We start from the raw sequence: 17796 nt of genomic DNA, 5'->3' as shown, positions 1-17796 counted from the left end.
ATATATTCATTACGTACATCATGTTTTATGGGGAGCTAATAAAACAAACTAAAACTAAAATTAGAGTAATATGAATTGTTTGGAAACTCTAAACGTATAGGGTAAAAACAGAACAGATAACTACAACATTGAGGAATTATTTTTGATTCAAGACTAAAACCTATTTGTTAAAATAATGAAAGCATCATAAGATGCAGGAATACTACAAACAAGAGTATTGAAATTTTCAAAATGCTAACAGTTCTATGTGTCTTTTATTATACAATCATCAAAAACATTTTACTCTTATTTAATGTAAACAAATAACCTATGAACCCTAAAAGCTGAATAATCAAAAGTTTTAATTTTTTAATACAGTGAAACCATTTTTAAATCCAGAGAAATGCTTTTTGACTGAATATTTTAGATAGATAGATACTTTATTAATCCCATATTTGTTGGTAAAGCAAATAATAAATAATAATTCTCATATTATTAAAATTTTTAAATTTAAACAGTTATGATAAAAAGCCAGTTAAATTAAATCTTATTAACTGAACACTGTTAGTAGTGAATTTCTGCTAGGAAAAACATGCTGACCTCAGAAATATGTGGCATATCTTAGCACATATTGCTAAGGCAGATGGGAAAGTCTACTGCAAGTGCCAATAATGCCACTTTGAACAAATAAACAGAGAGAAAGAAATTAAAAAAAAAAGTGGAAATGATGCATGTAAACAAAAATCAACTTTTTTTAGAATTATTTTCCAAGTTTATCTTTACTTGTTAATTGCTGCACTCTGCAACTATTGCTACACAGTAGGTAAAAGAAGGCAAAAGCAAACTTCAGACGTCAGAAATGAAAGGATACAATGTCCTATTATTTCTGTTTGCAAATGTAATGCAGGCTGGAATCCAATAGGTCCAATAGTTGCATAAGATGAAACAAAGCAGCTATTGCTCTCCACACTATTTTTTCTCAGCAAACAGATTTACTTCTCACCAGCCTGTCATGTCAAGGGTTAAGTCTTTTAGAAGTCAATCTGTTTACTGTAGTAAATGATAATGGCCCTGTTAGAGACATCAACAAACACCACATTGTATCTAGTCCATCGTTTTATTTAAAGGCTACTGTTACATATAAGGCAATAATTAACTGAAAAAATAGGCTATTCTAAATAATACAATACTATAAATTGTTTGGCAACAATGAATTCCTTTCAGAATTCACTTTGGCACTTATTTTGAAAGAAAGAATAAGGAAAGAGCACAGAAATCTATATGAAAAAAGCTTTGAGCAGATATGCCTTTCAAAACTCTTACAGGACAGATGACACAGCACATGGTATGGTACTTGGGGGTTTCCTAACTGATGACCTCTAACAGGTGTTTACAGAGGAGTGCCATCTGACTGTCTTTATAATCCTGCTCTGTATGTAAACTATTTGCAAGCAAATTATTTCATTGAATAAGTGTACTTCTAAAAATTGTAGGCACCAACCCTGATACCTCAGTGAAACAAATAAAATTAGGTGAATTTTGCAGATGCAGAATGTTTGCACCTTCTGTTTACAGGTTCACCTTTGTACTCTGGGTTTAGAGTGGTTCTTCACTAACAAGGAAACCAATTTCAAGTGATTAAAATAGGTTGCTGGGCCAGAAATCTGACCAGCTTTATCTTAATCAAAACATAAGTTAAAGTTACATAAAAACTGCATGGCTTCTATTTTGCAGGACTGATTATGCCAAGTACCTGTCAAGCTACTTGTACAATAAAAAGTTTAGTTCTGAACACTTTTCTGTTGAAATAAAACCTGCCTTTGTACAATGTCTGACGTTATTTGCTACGTGTATTAGGAATTACGGCTCAGTGGTTAAACTGAATGGTTCCTCTTTCTACAGTAAGCATGACCGAGTAATAAAGTTTACACACAGAAAAAAAAATGATCAGAACACAGATTTAATAAAAAATGAAGTATACAATAATGACACACCAATGGTTTTCAAATGAAAGAAATTAAATCAGGAAGCTTATTTATACCATACCGTCTTAATAATGATAGGAATCAAAGTAAACGTTGTCGCATAGAACAAATGAATCAGTACGAAACAATTTCAAAAATGTTCACTCTACACAAAAATAAATGAATTTTTACCCTTTTAAACCAGCAATCTCCTCACTTAAGAAGCCGAGTTTTAATAGGTTTAACATTTCCTAAAGGGAAAAAATATTACAAAACTTCAATTCAATATCCGGAATAAAGGGCAGTATCAGGAGACAATAGGTTTCAAATTACTGTAAAGATTCTGGCTACGTTTTAAAATTAATAGAAACACCAAAAACAATTTCACGATCTTAAATGTTTCGATTAAAACGACTTGTCTGATTTGGAGAGGAATTAAAAATAACATTAAATAAGCGTGTTACTTACGGGAAAGAAAACGACAAAGGAAAGCCGAAGGCGGCGGATAATCCTGGAAGTGCAACAAGTCTCCTTTTTGCTGAGTCCTGAAAATGTTCCCCTTCACTCCGCAACTCCCAACCGCAGAAGCTCTGGAGAACAAAACAGCGACAAACTGAACCTCCATCTCACTCGCTTTCCTATCCAATCCCCACCACTACCTCCTGTTTCTACCACACCAAAAAGAAAGAAATGAAAAATAAAAATTAAAAGAAAAAAAATCAACCCGCTCTCTCTCACGATGGCCGAGGAGAGTCAGGAGACCGAGATCGGGGGGTCTCTCTCATGCCAGTCGCGCGGAAGGTCGGGCTTCTGTACAAAATATGTGAAAAATGTCAAAGATTTTCGTGCTGTGCAGCCAGAGAGCTCGAGCGCAGTGAGTCAGTGGACGGGAGTGAAAGCGCCCGGTTACAACAGCGACGAGAAACAAGATAAAACCACTGTACAGCAGCCACGGGCGCTGCGCCTCGTGAGACCCCTTTTTCCTAGCTCGCCAAGGTCCCCCTTTCCTCCTCCCCCATTTTTTGACTGCATAAAACATGGATGTTAACGGAAAACTACAACTTTATTTTTCCACATGAAAAGAAACGAAAAAGAAAACTGCCCGGCTTTGCAACCATTTTGCATACCATTAAAGGCAAACTTACCTCAACCACCTCTGTTGTGGTTTTGTTTTGTTTTTGTTTTTTTAATTATCCCCCTTTTTGGTTCCTTTTGTATAATGTTTAGTTGTAGTTTTTTTTGGCTTTTTTTTTTTTGCAAACTGTGTAAAGTTATTCTGATGTTTCTGGGCCAGCCGGGTATGTATACGTGAAGCGTCAGCGCACCGACAGTGATGTGAAGAATGCTCGGAATGAGAAGAGGAATGAAATGAACGCGAAGACCGAACTCGCGGGGAAGGGGTGGGGGGTGTGGGGTGTGTGGTGGGGGGGTGAGTAGGGAGGGGGCTTGTGGGCGGGGCGGGCGAAGGTGGCGTCATCCCGAGCCACGGACGGCCGAGAGGGGCGGGGCTGCCGCCAACAAGATGACCTCATGAGATACGCCAGTTTTGAATTAGGCGCAAAAGGAGGGAAGCAATGTCTTTTTTTTTAAAAGCGTACTTGCATACTTTAGTCACATGAAACTGGTTGCAGGAGGAACTCTTAAACAATCGTCAACTGGCAGCTTTGCTTATTTGTAAAGACTACTTACATAAAGGTAACTCGAAAGGCACATTTAATATGAAGTGCTGCGGGCAGATAACTATGCAACTAGACGCAACAAGATACTTTTCAATATTAATAATGTACTTAGAGAGACGTGCTCTTCAAGTTATTCACAGTTATGCAGTGCCATGTGAATTAAGGAAAAGTAGCTCAGAGAAAAATCCAACTGTGTTATTTTTTACCTGGCTATGGGCAGATCGTGCTGTATTTGCCATTTTCAGACTTACGTGAGTTTTTTTGTGATTTACGGTACTCTTTAGTTTGTTGAACGAATTAACACAGCTAATACATTAATATTTATTTTGTAATATCAAAACGATTCTCACATTATAACAATCTGATGTGTGGCTGAAATCAAAGTAGAGTATAATGCAAACTACTTCGTAAAAGCATCAGAAACAATCATGCCATTCTAATAAACTAAGTCTTATGCGACAAACCCCTCAGATCGTCTTGTGGAATTGTTGCCTATCTGAATCCTGAAATGCGCTATGAAAATACCCTTTAGAAAGAAGGTTGCTGGGTGCTACAATAGGAGCACTGCAGGTGTTAAATATGAGCCTGTCGCCCAAATTGTACTAGCACCAAGCAGCAGCTGTTTAACATCAAGTCTGTTTACTAGCTTTCTCTGTAGTTATCTTTTTTGCTGATATTCCATCAAATAGATTTACTGAGATTCAGTGCTGAGCTAAGTGGTGAAAAATTGGTCCATACAGAACTTCCATGTAAGTTACACTTTAGTGATAACTGCAGAAAATCATTCAGCTGAAGATTTTACAATACAATACAGCTGATTGCACTGTACAATAGTATAAAATCAAGTATATTAACCTATATAATATTTTTATGTGCACAAATTAAATGTAGGTTAAAATGAAGAGGAAATGTAATTAAATTAACAACTTAAATAATATATAGTTTGAAACTAAACAATTTCTATGGCAATTATCTTTGGACCTCGTACTTCAGACTGTTTCTAAAGAATATGGAGATAAGTACTGGACCAAAGCAATAGGCCTGGAACCTGTACTAAAGGTAAACACAATGAAACTTAATTTAAGATGACAGGTCAATTTTTTCAAAAGTTGCTATCGTACATAGGTTTCAGCATTCAAGGCAGATATTTTTTAAACCACTTGTTCTAAAATGTTCTGTCTTTGCTGGGATATAATCATGTAGGAACTCTGCATGACACAAAAGCATACTTTTCCCACAAAATTGTAATTTTGAGTCATGAAAATTAATTTTGATGTTCCAGAGATACACACACTGTACAAAAATCATTGTTATCCGGATTTTCAACATCATAAAATCAGAATCTGAACTTAACTCAATAGCGATTTTTTGATGCCGTCACCAGAGTTCAGTCCCATTTAAATGGAAGTAAAAGTCATCACGCAGTGATCTTATTCTTCTTTACATCAGATTAAACTATCTATGGCCGAGTTGTGTTGTAATACAGGGGGAGCTATGTTTGATAACACAAGTGCAGATTAAAGATGCTTGCATAGAAGTTTGGCATAGAAGTATTTAGCCTCCCATCTCCTCACAGTATTATGTGATTTATGGCCACATAAGAAATTAATATATGATCAAACTCATAAAAACTGACTTGCTATCTGTCATCTAAATACACACATCTTTCTTTTGGTTAGGTCAGATTTATGTTCAGAATAATCAAGATTTGAGTAGACGATTACATTTGGAAAGGGACAAATGAGCTATGTATACAGATCACAGTTTGAACAATGAAGGATGTTTTGTACAGCAGTATGAATAATGTTAGACTCTGAAATCACAAGTGTGGTATGATTTGATTTCATTGTGGTTTGGATCTTGTTGACCAACTCATTTATACATTATTTGCATCTCCTTCACATCTATTAACTTTATGTAATCTATTTTGAACAAGATCATTGGTTAAATAATTTGGGCCCCTGTTTACTGCATTCTTTTATGCAAGTAAGGGTGTTCTTTTGAAATCTTCTGAACAGTAAATTTGAGGTGGAATTCTCCATTCCCTGTTGAATTTGTATGTCTTGTAGCCTGTTTTTGAAATATTCACCCAAGGAAAGGCAAGCATATTTCTCAGAGCTGGATACCACCACTCTGAATTCGCATCATCTAATGAATTCAACTTTTACTACTTTACTACATGCTGATAATATGTCACGTCCAAACTTCCTCCAAAAGCTGTCTTCAAAGTGTGTATAACTACAATTTTTGGTAGTTAAATCTAATATATAATTAACTCCCAAAAGTTTATCTAACCCAGGGAATTGCACTGTACTATGTACACATGGCAACAGTGCTACTATTACTAGTACTACTAGTACTATTTTACCATTAATTTCCCCCATGAGCCATTAAGAACCACTTATTGAATGATTTTCACCATTTTTGTTTTGTTTTTGTTACTACTCAAGAATATCAAAACTCTGTATACAGTTGTAATAAAATTAACTTGAATTATTTTACATCAACAAATACAATAAAAATACATTTGTCTTTCTAATTATATTTTTGCATCTGACTTTAGATTGTACTATATTATGAATGGAATTATTTATTTCTGAGTAATGAATTTACACAAATTCCTTAAACTATATAAAATATTTCTTATGTCACCTTTCAATGAAATGCTTTGTGTGATCTGATATTCAAGATGTTTTCAAGATTAACCATTATTTTTTGAGCATTCTTCCTACATAATAAAACTCGGAGAAAACAAAATATTCTATGAAAGATTTGGTCTGTTATAAAATCAAATTTAAAGGAAAAATAATTTCTTTGTAATAAGAATATGGTTTTTTTTTCTTCAAAATAGTATATGGCACATTGTCCATATAATTGACAATGTATTGTGGAATCACAATGCATCTATAGAGATCTTAAAAGATTAAATGCTGAAATATCTTTAATTTGTAAATATCAGTCTTAATACATTGGTTTCCCTTTTTGTTGTAACTTTCTGAACCTTCAGTTACTCTGATAGTGCGAACAGTTCACCACCTACTCTCAACCTTGTAATGATAACTATTTGAATCTATCTCTTTATGTCTGCTAATGAGATTCCTTTAGTCTAAACATTTAAACTGAAGACACATGCATCTCTCCCGTGTTCAAAACCTGCAGTCCTCCATTGAACTGGAATATTTATTTGTGTGATTCTATACCAATCTTGTCACTTACTCGTATTTTGTTTATTTTAATAATACTTTAATAATGATAGGTTCTTGATTCCCTGCAACCCTGAATTCTGAATAACTGTATTCAGAAAATAGAGTAATGGGTGGCTACATTACCCTTAACTCCTTTGCTCTGTGGTGGGTTGGCACCCTGCCCAGGATTGGTTCCTGCCTTGTGCCCTGTGTTGGCTGGGATTGGCTCCAGCAGACCCCCGTGACCCTGTGTTCGGATTCAGCGGGTTAGAAAATGGATGGATGGATTAACCTTTGCTCATTGACGTAGTTTTCTGTCAGTATAGTGTATTAACTACGTGTATTAATACTTTGTATGTATCTGAAATTATTTGATTTCTTTTACTGTAGTAAAGTAATTACTGAGACTGGTGGTTACTTTAAGTTGTGCTTTAAGTATTGACCTGTAGATGTTAACAGGGCTTTCTGAAAAACTGAATGTTTGTTCATAATGCAGGGCATATCAAGAAGTGGCATTCTTTTATGATTTGAAATATTTTCTCAACTCAGGCAGAATGACTGCAGCTCTGATTTGCATTTTTTTAATTTCTAGACCTGCTATATCTTTAACTGTTGTCTGCACTGTCTTAATGAAACTAGTTATTTATAGTGGATTGTGCATTACTAATACATAGGTTACCATTATTTAACACAATCTGTGTGTTTGTCTCCTGAAGCAGCAAATGCTGGTAGAAATATATGTACCCAAGAGGCATAGTTGCCACCTATGGGGGACACTATATTAATTACTCCTTCCCTCTTAATGTTGTCTGCCAGTTCTGGAGTAATGCTAGAGAAAAGGTGCAATGGTATAACAGAGTTGAAAATTCCATCATAGATGAGTCTATATGTTGCTACAAGCTACTAAAGGTTATATTCACACTGCAAGTAAAAATAAATCAATTTGGCCAATTTGCAATTTTTTTATTTAATTGTTTACATTAATTTTGTAAGCAATGCAGTTTTGGTATGAGTGTCTACAGATATCTATCCTGAATGCACTTCACATGGTTAAAATTAAAAAAAAAAAAATTCACCAGACAGGTTCAACCCAATACAAAACTATGAACAACAAGAGTCTGAATTTGTCAGCTTGTGATGAAACTGAAAACAAAAAATTATAGGTGTTGCTTTGAGTTGTCACTGCACAGTTATCACTGCTGCATCTACAGTATGTAGAAATCTGTGAGATTGATGTGTAGTGTTTTTATGCAAAAAGTAATTTGACAATTTTAGTATGTCAAAGGGAATTTCAGTTACTTATGTGAATGCCTGTCTAACAAACTCTTTTGAAAAAATATATGCATGATATGCACTATTTCTATCAGGAAATGCACAACTAATGGGCTGTATTAGTTGTTGACAGACACAGAGTGCTGCACGCAGTTCAGTGATATAATTGCACACTATAATAGGTTGCCCTAAGGAAATGACCTTCAAGGTGTGCTCTTGTAGAGAATTATTACCCAGTATGGAATATTCGGACCCGGACACAAACAGGCAGACACAGAATGTCCTTAACACACAATAACACCCCAAACAGTGCACCAATCACCGTCCGTCCGTCCGTCCGTCCGTCCGTCCGTCCGTCCGTCCGTCCGTCCGTCAGTCAGTCAGTCAGTCAGTCTTCTTCTTCTTCTTCTTCTTCTTCTTTTTTTCTCTCGCCTCCACTCCTCTCTTCCACGCTCTCTCCCCTTCCAATTCCAGCGGCTTGAGTGGTAGCTGCAGGCTCCTCTTATAGCCCACCCGGAAGTGCAGCCTAATTAGGCTAATTATCACCTGACCGGGTGTGGCTGCATCACAGCCCAGATGGGCTTGTTAAGTCGTTCAGCTACTCTTCTGGCAGCACTTCCGGGTGTGGCAGAAGTGCTGTGAACCACAGTTCTGGGGCTGCCCAGGTGTCCCCTGGCAATGGCCACGTTGCTTCACAGGGTTGAGCTCCCCTGGTCCGTGGGCCCGACATAATCCAGGGTGGCTGCCCTCTTCCATTCCAGGGAAAACACTGCCCTTCTTGCGGCATCCTGGTGGGGCAAGGTCCCTGGAAGTCTGTCACACAAGTTCATTCCAATTCAAGAATTAAATTAACATCATTAAAACACAGCTTGCCTATGTCTGTATTGGATTTAGTGCCACACACAAAGTCTGATTTAAAAAATTGTGATACAATGTGTTTTTTGCATATATGAGTAAAAAAATTAGAACTGAACTCCACTTTCAACATAGTTATAAAAAGACAGATCTGTACTTAATTTAGCAGTCTAACGGGCAGATTGCAGTGACGGTTACAGCAAATTACCAATGCAGCCTGATAAACCAAAAACATAGAAAATTGAATTTAGGTCCCTGTCATAAACTGACAAGCAAAATACAATCGGAGTTCAATGACATTGAAGTATAATAATCATCTTTACAGAAATACCTATGATTCCTGTTTACATAATTGGTAGTGTCACCATCCAGTAAATGCACAACGTTAGAAAGTTTATCAAAACAAAAGCAGACTGGATATAGTTTTGTTAGTGATATTGGGTAAACAAGTGACCCGCTTTCAGTCAGTTCATAGATGGTGGTGTGCATTGAAAGATACCATCTGGCAAATTTTAATGCAGGTTTCAATATACGCCCATTTGTGAGATGCTTATATGGTACTTTGAATTAAATCAATCTTTAGTAATGCTATTAACCCCCAGACATATAACCATGTAGTCATGTTAATCATATGGTTTTATTTTACCACATCTGTGTCTCCGATGCTACTCTGGTTGAAGGTTTATTATTATTGCTGTTATTACATTGTGGTTGTTTCATGGAAAATAAAAGTTTCAATCAAAGAATTTTTGTTGGTATTACAAAAGGTAAAAATGTACCCTGTTATTCAATAGTGGAAATTAAAAAAAAAAAAAAACCTCCAAAGTTGTTCACAGTACCTTTCCACAAGTATTTGAAACCTCTGCTCTGGAGACAAGGCTCTCAAACACATAGGTTATTTGAATGCTTCATTTACATAAAAGCGTTACTGCAGCTGTCGGTTCCTGAACCTTTTGATTTCAGTGGTGAATGCCTAAACTTTGGTAATTATGTTGTAGCCTATGATTTCGCCCAGATATTTATGACAGGTTAGTGACCATTGCCAGAAGGTTAAGGAAAGTTTGGAAGTGGTTTACCCAATATTCTAATATGACTTTAAAGACATTTATATGACATTAGAGATTCAGACTTTTAACAAAGAATAATGGTTTCAGGTTTTCCATGCTTATTCCTTTCTTTTCAACCCTTAACAGTTATGTTTAACTTGAGAGTCAACATTAAAAAAAAATAATGGATTATAAGAAGGGAAGTGAGTCTTCCACAAAGTAACATTTGTCATTATAATTTAACATTCTGTACTTACATTTGGACACCTTTGTTTCTCCTCATCTGAGCTATTTACATGGACTGTAGGTATTTCAAAAGATTTAGTTTTGTCACTGAGTACATTTTTTTGACAAAACTATTCATTGTGAAAGTTTTTTTTTCTTTTGTGCAGTCTTGTGATCTCACTACTCATACAGTATATCTAATATAATGCCTGGGTCTGCTCAGTCAATTGTTTTGGGTTGTTTTAAAACATGTAGAACATGTATGCTCCAGTCCACACAGAGGAGTTTGGTGTCAAAATAAGGTCTATAATATTGCAGTGATTAGCACTGCTGCCCCAAAGCTACAGAGATGCAGGTTCAGTTCCTTGCCCAGTTACTCTTTGTATACAGGTTGCACAGTCTCCCAGTGTCTGTGTAGTTTCTTTTGTTTTTTCTTTTCACAAGTAGTCTGGGTTTCTTCCACATCTCAGTTACTAGGGTCCTTTATGGCCTGTCCTGCGTGGATACCACATGCCACCCTATTTTACTATGATGGACTGACAGAGTGAGTAAGCAAGTAAATTCATGGACAGATGTTACCTGTAAGGACTGGATATTTCATAACACATTGTGCTTCATTGCTAGCGCAATGCTGAGCTCCTACAATTTTGTTTGTGCAAAGAAACTGCACTTTATATCATAAGTTGATTAAATTGTACTGGACATTTTGAATACCTAAGCAACAGAAATACTTTGTTTTGCCTTCCTTTTTTTGGATCAAAATTCAAAGAAGTATTTGGATTCAAATGATATGGTGCTTCTGATGTGAGGTGAGGATAAATTATGAGGAAAGATTAAAAGAGCTGAGCCTTTTTAGTTTAACCAAAAGAAGATTAAGCGGAGAAATAATTGAAGAGTTTAAAATTATGAATGGAATTAGCACAGTGGATTAGGACTGTTACATTAAAATTAATTCATCAAGAACATACGACACAGTCGGAAACTTGTTAAAGGCAACTTTCACACAAACATTAGGAAGTTTTTCTTTACTTAGAGAACCATAGATACATGGTTGCCAAGTTACCAAGTAGTATGGTAGACAGTAGGACTTTAAGGACATTTAGAACTAGACAATGTTATTTTAGAAAAATTAAGTGGATTGGAGTGGTGAGCGTTGTTGGGCTGAATGGCCTGTTTTAGGTGGTTCTAATGTTACAGTATAATGTTATATTATATCTATTATATCTGACTTTTCTGTTGTCAGGGTTTGAGATATTAGTTCTATATTTATGCACCTACATCATGTCATAGATATTTTTAAATTCCATTGGTGCATGTGGAGAATTTCAAAGCATGATCAGCTGTGCTGAAATACAAAATGCTTTGTGTATTCTAATTCTATTGTTTACTCTGCACTTGTACATTTTCAGTAATAGTTTTGTGAATAACTAACCAATTGTAATATTAAACTTTATATTTCATAGCTAAGATGTAGTTCAAAGTTCTTAGCAAAACAGACAGCAACAAATTAAAAACTAATAAAACTGTTAATATAGTTGTTAAACCAACCATAATATAAATAAAAAAAGAAATAACTACAACAATAAAGAGAATAAATAAATAGGTTATTAAATCCCTAAAAAAGGCAAATTAAGAAAATGAGTATTAAGGTGTTTTTTTAGAATTTCTTACAACAAAGACCTTGTCATATGTGAAGTAGAAGGGTGTTCTAGATTTGTAGTTACATTTGGGGACTGTTAATATGTCTGTGCTAACATATTTAAAAAAGGACATATTGCTGTGTTTGAATTACTGTTTCAATAAAGCCAAAAAAATGCACTTTAAATTTTAAATACAGGACATAATAAGTAGCTTATAGTGTTGTTGTTAGTGCTTTTTCAAAGGCATCCTTGACATTCTTTATATCATAAAATGTTGGCAGGGATTCCTATGCCAATGCATCTGATCAAATACTTATAAATATAGCCTGGTCATATATTAATAAATCGTCTTGCTACTTTTTGCCACAAAGTATAGATTGACATTACTTTAGCCATAAAATCCCCAAAGCCCACCATTGTATACATTTGTTTGGATGAACTACAGTATTACTTTAATTGAGGTACTGTCTGTGGCCAACATTAAAGATTCAATTTAAAAAGTGGCATTGAGCTGATCCCCAGGATATAAAATGTATGGTCTAACTGAGTATATGGAAAGAAACAATATAATTTTGCTGCTGCAACTACTTGATTCTGGGATGATGTATCTAGAGAAATAACAGTAGATGCAGTACAGGAATAGTAAAATAATAGGAACACTTATAGTAGTTAATTATTTTCAGTGTATTTCAAATAACCTGTCATAGTTCTCCAAATTAATTTGTTTTCTCTCAATGAAGTTTTGTTTCTCATTTTTGTCTGCTTTTATTCTTTTCACTTATTTAATTTATGTAATCAATTAATTATATGACACAAAATGAAAGTGTGTGAAAAAGTTATAGCCCTCTAGTTAAATCAACTCAATTAAATAGATAATTAAAATCATCAGATTAAACTGCCAGGTTTGATTATAGTCAGCTCTGCTCAGTATAAAACTCAGTTATTTTGATCCTTACAATCAGTGAAGTTGCCAGAAGAAACATTTAAAAAGCTACTAATGCCATGATCAAATTAAGTTTTTGAAGAGATAATCAAAAACGTTGTTGATATCTGTCAGTCTTCATAGGATTACAAAGCCATTTCTAAGGTTCTGGGAATCTGCCAAACCTTAGTGAAAACCATAATCTCCAAATGTAAAACACTTAGGAAAATAGTGAATCTTCCGAGGAGTGACTGTTATGCCAAAATCACTCAGATGAATGCTAAATGGAAGTCACAAAGAGTTCTAAAAAATCAAAGAACTGCAAGCTTCTCTTCTCTTCATGACACAATCAGAACAACACCAGGAAAATTATGTTTATTGTACAGCAGCTAGTCAGACATCATTACTAAGCTAAAAGAGCATATATGCTTGTCTCTCATTTGCCAAGAATCACCTAGATAATCCTAAGGCTTTTTGGAGAATGTTCTATGGACAGATGAGTTAGTAAAAAATGTTTAATATGTATAAATATATAGAGACCTTTAGGGGAAATTGCTACATACTGTACAAATGGGCAGGAGACCAGTTAGATAATTAGAGTGTAAAATATATAGCTTTATTGCAACAAAATAGAATGGATAAAGTGTCTTATCAGTGGAGAAGAGAGGTAACAAAGATTAATAAAAATTGATACACAAGGAGAAGCAGTACATAAAGTATCAGAAACTATGTCACAAAGATAATAGCAAGTGGGTAAGCTTATTCACCATTTTCAGTCTTTAGTTTGGCCACAAGTAAGTAACAACATAAATTACTCCTCTCTTTCTTTTCATTTTGTACACCTACAGTAGTTTGTACTGCTTGTAGTTTTTGTAGCACTTTTCTAAAATGTAATTATGTGAGTCTTTTTTTAGTATTTTTTTTTTAGTTATTTTTTTTAATAATAAATATTTTTTCATCCATATCACTAATTTAGTTAGTTTGTACAATCAACGGCCTTTTTTCCTTTATGTTCTAGTTATAGAATTTAACACCAAAAGAAATTCTTAATGTTATGGGATGTTTTACATTTTATCAGGTGTAACAATCTCTGCTGTTGTATATGCTGATTTTGCCACAATTTATGTTGTTCACTTTGATTATTTTAATGATATTCTGTCATTGAAACTGATATATGTTTATTCTCCATGTTTCAAAAGTCTCTTGATTTATTCGACTGGCCAACTTAGTCTAACCTTTGCGCATGAAGAAGGGACATCCTGAAATGCATTAGTCACCATTGGAGGTAACGCCACCTTGTAGCTAGTGAATGCCATTATTCCTTTCAATATCCTACTTGGCTGCCCCATGGGTTTGTTCCTTCTTGCAACTAATTAATGTTATAAATCTTCAGTGTATGTTATTTACCAGTGACTTCCTCATAATCCAATTCTAAGGAACATATTACTAAGTTTATGTTTTCTTTTGAACCAGTGCTTAATGCCCTCCATGCTGTTTCAGTATTTATTGTTATAGGATTCTGCCTGCATTACATACTGTGTACAGTATATGCTTTGGCAAGATTGCCTGTTGGGTTTTTTAATTTTATCTCTATTTTGCCATTTGTTTAATATATATGTTTTTCATTATTATTATTTTTGATTAATATGTACCTAATGCATAATGACCTATTTTTACACCTCTATGATATTTTGTTTAATTTTCCATTTACATTGTAAATGGATCATCTTATTTGGTATTGTTATTTCATCGTTTAATCATTTTCTCATTGTGTACTGAAGGACATTGATGTCTTTGTTTTAATTTTTTTTATGTTTATGTTATTTGTTGTTAGATATATTACATTTTTTTGTATTTTTATGATTTTTTATTTTTGATTATTATTTCTCACCTACTTTCAAACACTATATGTTATATTATTTTTTCAGCTGCAATTCTTATCACTTAAACACATATAAAGTAAATTGTTTTATTTTGTATAATTTTTCATTATATTTATAAAAAATATCATTAACTTTGGTTTCATTTATACATTTTATGAATTTGTTTTTTATATACAGTACAGCGATCTCCATTCTTTATCTCTTGCTACACAGTTTCTGATATTTCATGGGCTGCTTGTCCTTGTAGTTTTTCATTATTCTATGGACAGATGAAAAATGACTTTTTTGAAAACAGGAGTCCAATTTTGTTCATCTTGAAACAAAGTCAGTATTCCACAGTAAAAAAATATTATTAACAGTCATACATGGTGGTTATAGTGATGGGGTTGTAGTGATATGGTGTAGGTTCTGATTGACATGCCTTAGTTGATGGAACCATGAATTCTGCTCCACATCAGAAAATGTTTTAGGGGACTGTCCAGTCATCTCTGTGTGAGCTCTCAATGAAGAAAAGAATAGCTGGATCATACACAGATTAACTTTATTGTCTTCTGTACTGTACTGTACATACTATATAGTGTACATAGCAGAGTGAAATTTTTACTTGAATGTGTTCTTAGAACTATTGACAATACTGCAATACCAAAACAGGACACACACAAAGGTATATATAGCATGCAAAATATAAAATACACACACTTTTTATGTTAGAATATTTGTTCTCGTGATTAACAACTATCGGCAATCTTACAAATTGTGGTTAGAAACTGTCCCTAAATCTACTAGTGCAAGTGGCAATCGTCCTGTACCATTTTTCAGAAGGAATAATTGAGAAAAGCAATTTTTTAGAATGACTGCTATTTAATAATTTTGTTTTCCTTTTTAAGGCAGTGAGTGTTATACTGTATACATCCTGAACAGAAGGCATCTGGGTGCTGGTAATATTCTTTGCCACCTTCACCACACTCTCCAGAGATTTACATCTTTGAGCTGAGCATGTGCTGTTCCATGATGTTATGAATCCAGTGTACTGTGCAACTGTGGAGGTTTGTGGGGAGCCTTTTTCACAAGAGACAAAATTTGTTATGCCTACTTCAGTTTGTCGGTCATAGTCAGTCTAAGAAATTTAAAACTGCTCGCCCTTTAGATTGTATTCCCTCTTCTATGGATGGCAGTGTGGTCAGAGTGGCCTTTTCCTTCCTAAAGTTTAAGACCAGCAACTTGGTTTTCCTGACATTAAGGGTGAGATTGTTGCCCTAGCACCATGGCATCTACAGGTAAACCACATCTGTGTCATTCATGATGGTGCTGTCATCAGCAAATTTAATGATGGAGTTGGAGTTGTTTCTGGCCACGCAGTCATAGGTGAACAACAAGGATGGAAGACGACTTACGACACTACCCTGCATGGTGCCTGTTTTGAGGATGTTGCCAGTCCACATATGCTGAGGTTTGTTGGTTAGTGATTCTAAAATCCAGTTGCAGAGGGTGGCACTAAGTCCTAAATTGAGGGGTTTGGTAGTTATCTTTGATAAAACAGCCATGTTAAATAATGAGCTGTCATCTATAAACAAAAAGGGAAGACTGACATTTTGAAGCAAGGAAGACAAAAGTTTCAAGGTAAGGTAGTAATACTCATCAATCATGGTACTGGAGAGTAGTACAATGTTGCATGTTGATTACCATATGAAATTAAGAAAATCTGAGGTGTGGGAATTTTAATCCATTAAAATATTGCCCACTGAGGGTTGATATGTCATGGTTGTTGTGAATTTATTTAAATCCAAAATAATTTTCGTTAACGTATACTATATGCTCTGAATATGGACAAAGGAGAATTTAGGCAGAATAGATTACTTCCCAAAGTGAAAATGGATGGAGATTTTATTTGTGTATTAAATCCGGACTTAGATGGGTTCAACTGCAACTGTAACATTTAAACTTACAAAGACAATTACACAATCTATTAAGGATCAAAATCTGTCTGACTCATGTAGAATTTTGTTTCCAATTCAAGAGAATGTTCATTCTTCTCATCAGTACATAATAATTATTCAAGAATTTATTGTTAATAATTTTCTACCCATTATCACATTTTGTAAGTACATGTACAACCATGCACCACTTATTTTGGAGATTACATTATTATGCCCTATTGCCTTATCTTAGAATTGGCATATTAACCCCTTATTAATAGCAGACGAGGACTTTCTAGAATTAATCTCTATACAAATTAATATTTTTTAGACATCAGTGCTTCCCCTTTAAACTCTAGGAAAGATAGAAGGAAGTTTTAAAAGGACAAATCATATTGTGTGTTTTGTATAAGAATAAATTGGTGTTAGAACTGACTTTGGAGATTTCCTGAATTTACCATGAATATGTTAGATCACCTAGTCTTTTGACTCTACACAGGGAAACAGATCAACTTATCTTTAAATAACATCTTCATTATTATGAATATGGAGGCAAGACAATAAGATTTTAGCTCAATAAATACATAAACAGGAAGTCTGAAATGTAGTAATAGAGATAAACAGTGTAACTGGAAATAACATCAGGGAGCACAAAGAATTATCTATCACAATCAAGGAATAATATAAGTCCTTATATTCCTCTCAGTATTGAGAAAACAAGGCTCAAATTAAGGATTTCTCTTTTTGATCAAATATAAAAACCACAACTTTGTACATATTACCAGATGCCATAAAGCCATTGCAGAATGGAAAAGCTGCACAACCAGATGGATATCCAACTGAATGTATTTAAAGAAAAAAAAATTTTAAGTCAGCCCCAGTATTGTTAGAGAAAATAAAATTCTACCTTAAACATTACACCTAGTGTCAATTACTGTGTTTCCTAAGAGCAATAAAGACTTGCTACATACTGTGTCATATAGACCAATTTTACTCCTAAATAAAGATCTTAAAATAGCAGAAGATTGGAAAAGGTGTTTCTTTCAGTATAAACCCAAGACCAAACTGGATTTATTAAAGACGATCTGGCTCCAACATTTGGTGTTCATTTAAGGTAATACATGTACCAGCAGAATCAGACTCTCCAGAAGTCATACTATACTTCGATGCAGAAAAAGCCTCGGATAGAGTAGAATGGAGTGATTTATGTACTGTACTGGACAAGTTAAG

At 34.5% G+C, this 17796-nt stretch overlaps 1 protein-coding gene and 1 long non-coding RNA gene across 10 annotated transcripts in view; one reads left to right on the top strand and one right to left on the bottom strand.

Annotated features, from left to right (window-relative positions):
- The window catches only part of tead1b (TEA domain family member 1b), a 171036-nt gene extending 167713 nt beyond the window's left edge, over window positions 1–3323 (bottom strand). For 3 of the 9 annotated variants that reach the window (XM_039750054.1, XM_039750050.1, XM_039750058.1), the window contains exon 1: window positions 2412–3050. In XM_039750054.1, coding sequence (XP_039605988.1) covers window positions 2412–2568 — 157 coding nt within the window. In that variant the 5' untranslated portion in view covers window positions 2569–3050. Of the gene's footprint in view, window positions 1–2411; window positions 3052–3088 lie in introns of those variants that run through there. The other 6 variants (XM_039750034.1, XM_039750027.1, XM_039750056.1 and 3 more) reach the window with 3 other exon arrangements.
- A 197-nt stretch (window positions 3324–3520) lies between these two features.
- On the top strand, window positions 3521–17567 carry LOC120526909. Its single transcript, XR_005633233.1, has 2 exons — window positions 3521–3638; window positions 15538–17567. It is a non-coding gene; the product is annotated as an uncharacterized LOC120526909 (long non-coding RNA).
- Window positions 17568–17796: the final 229 nt, after the last annotated feature.

This window comes from Polypterus senegalus, chromosome 1 (genome assembly GCF_016835505.1).
Source record: "Polypterus senegalus isolate Bchr_013 chromosome 1, ASM1683550v1, whole genome shotgun sequence".
In the NCBI taxonomy this organism is placed as follows: domain Eukaryota; kingdom Metazoa; phylum Chordata; class Cladistia; order Polypteriformes; family Polypteridae; genus Polypterus; species Polypterus senegalus.
Note: the sequence above shows the minus strand (reverse complement) of the source record. Positions and strands in the feature narration are given on the sequence as shown.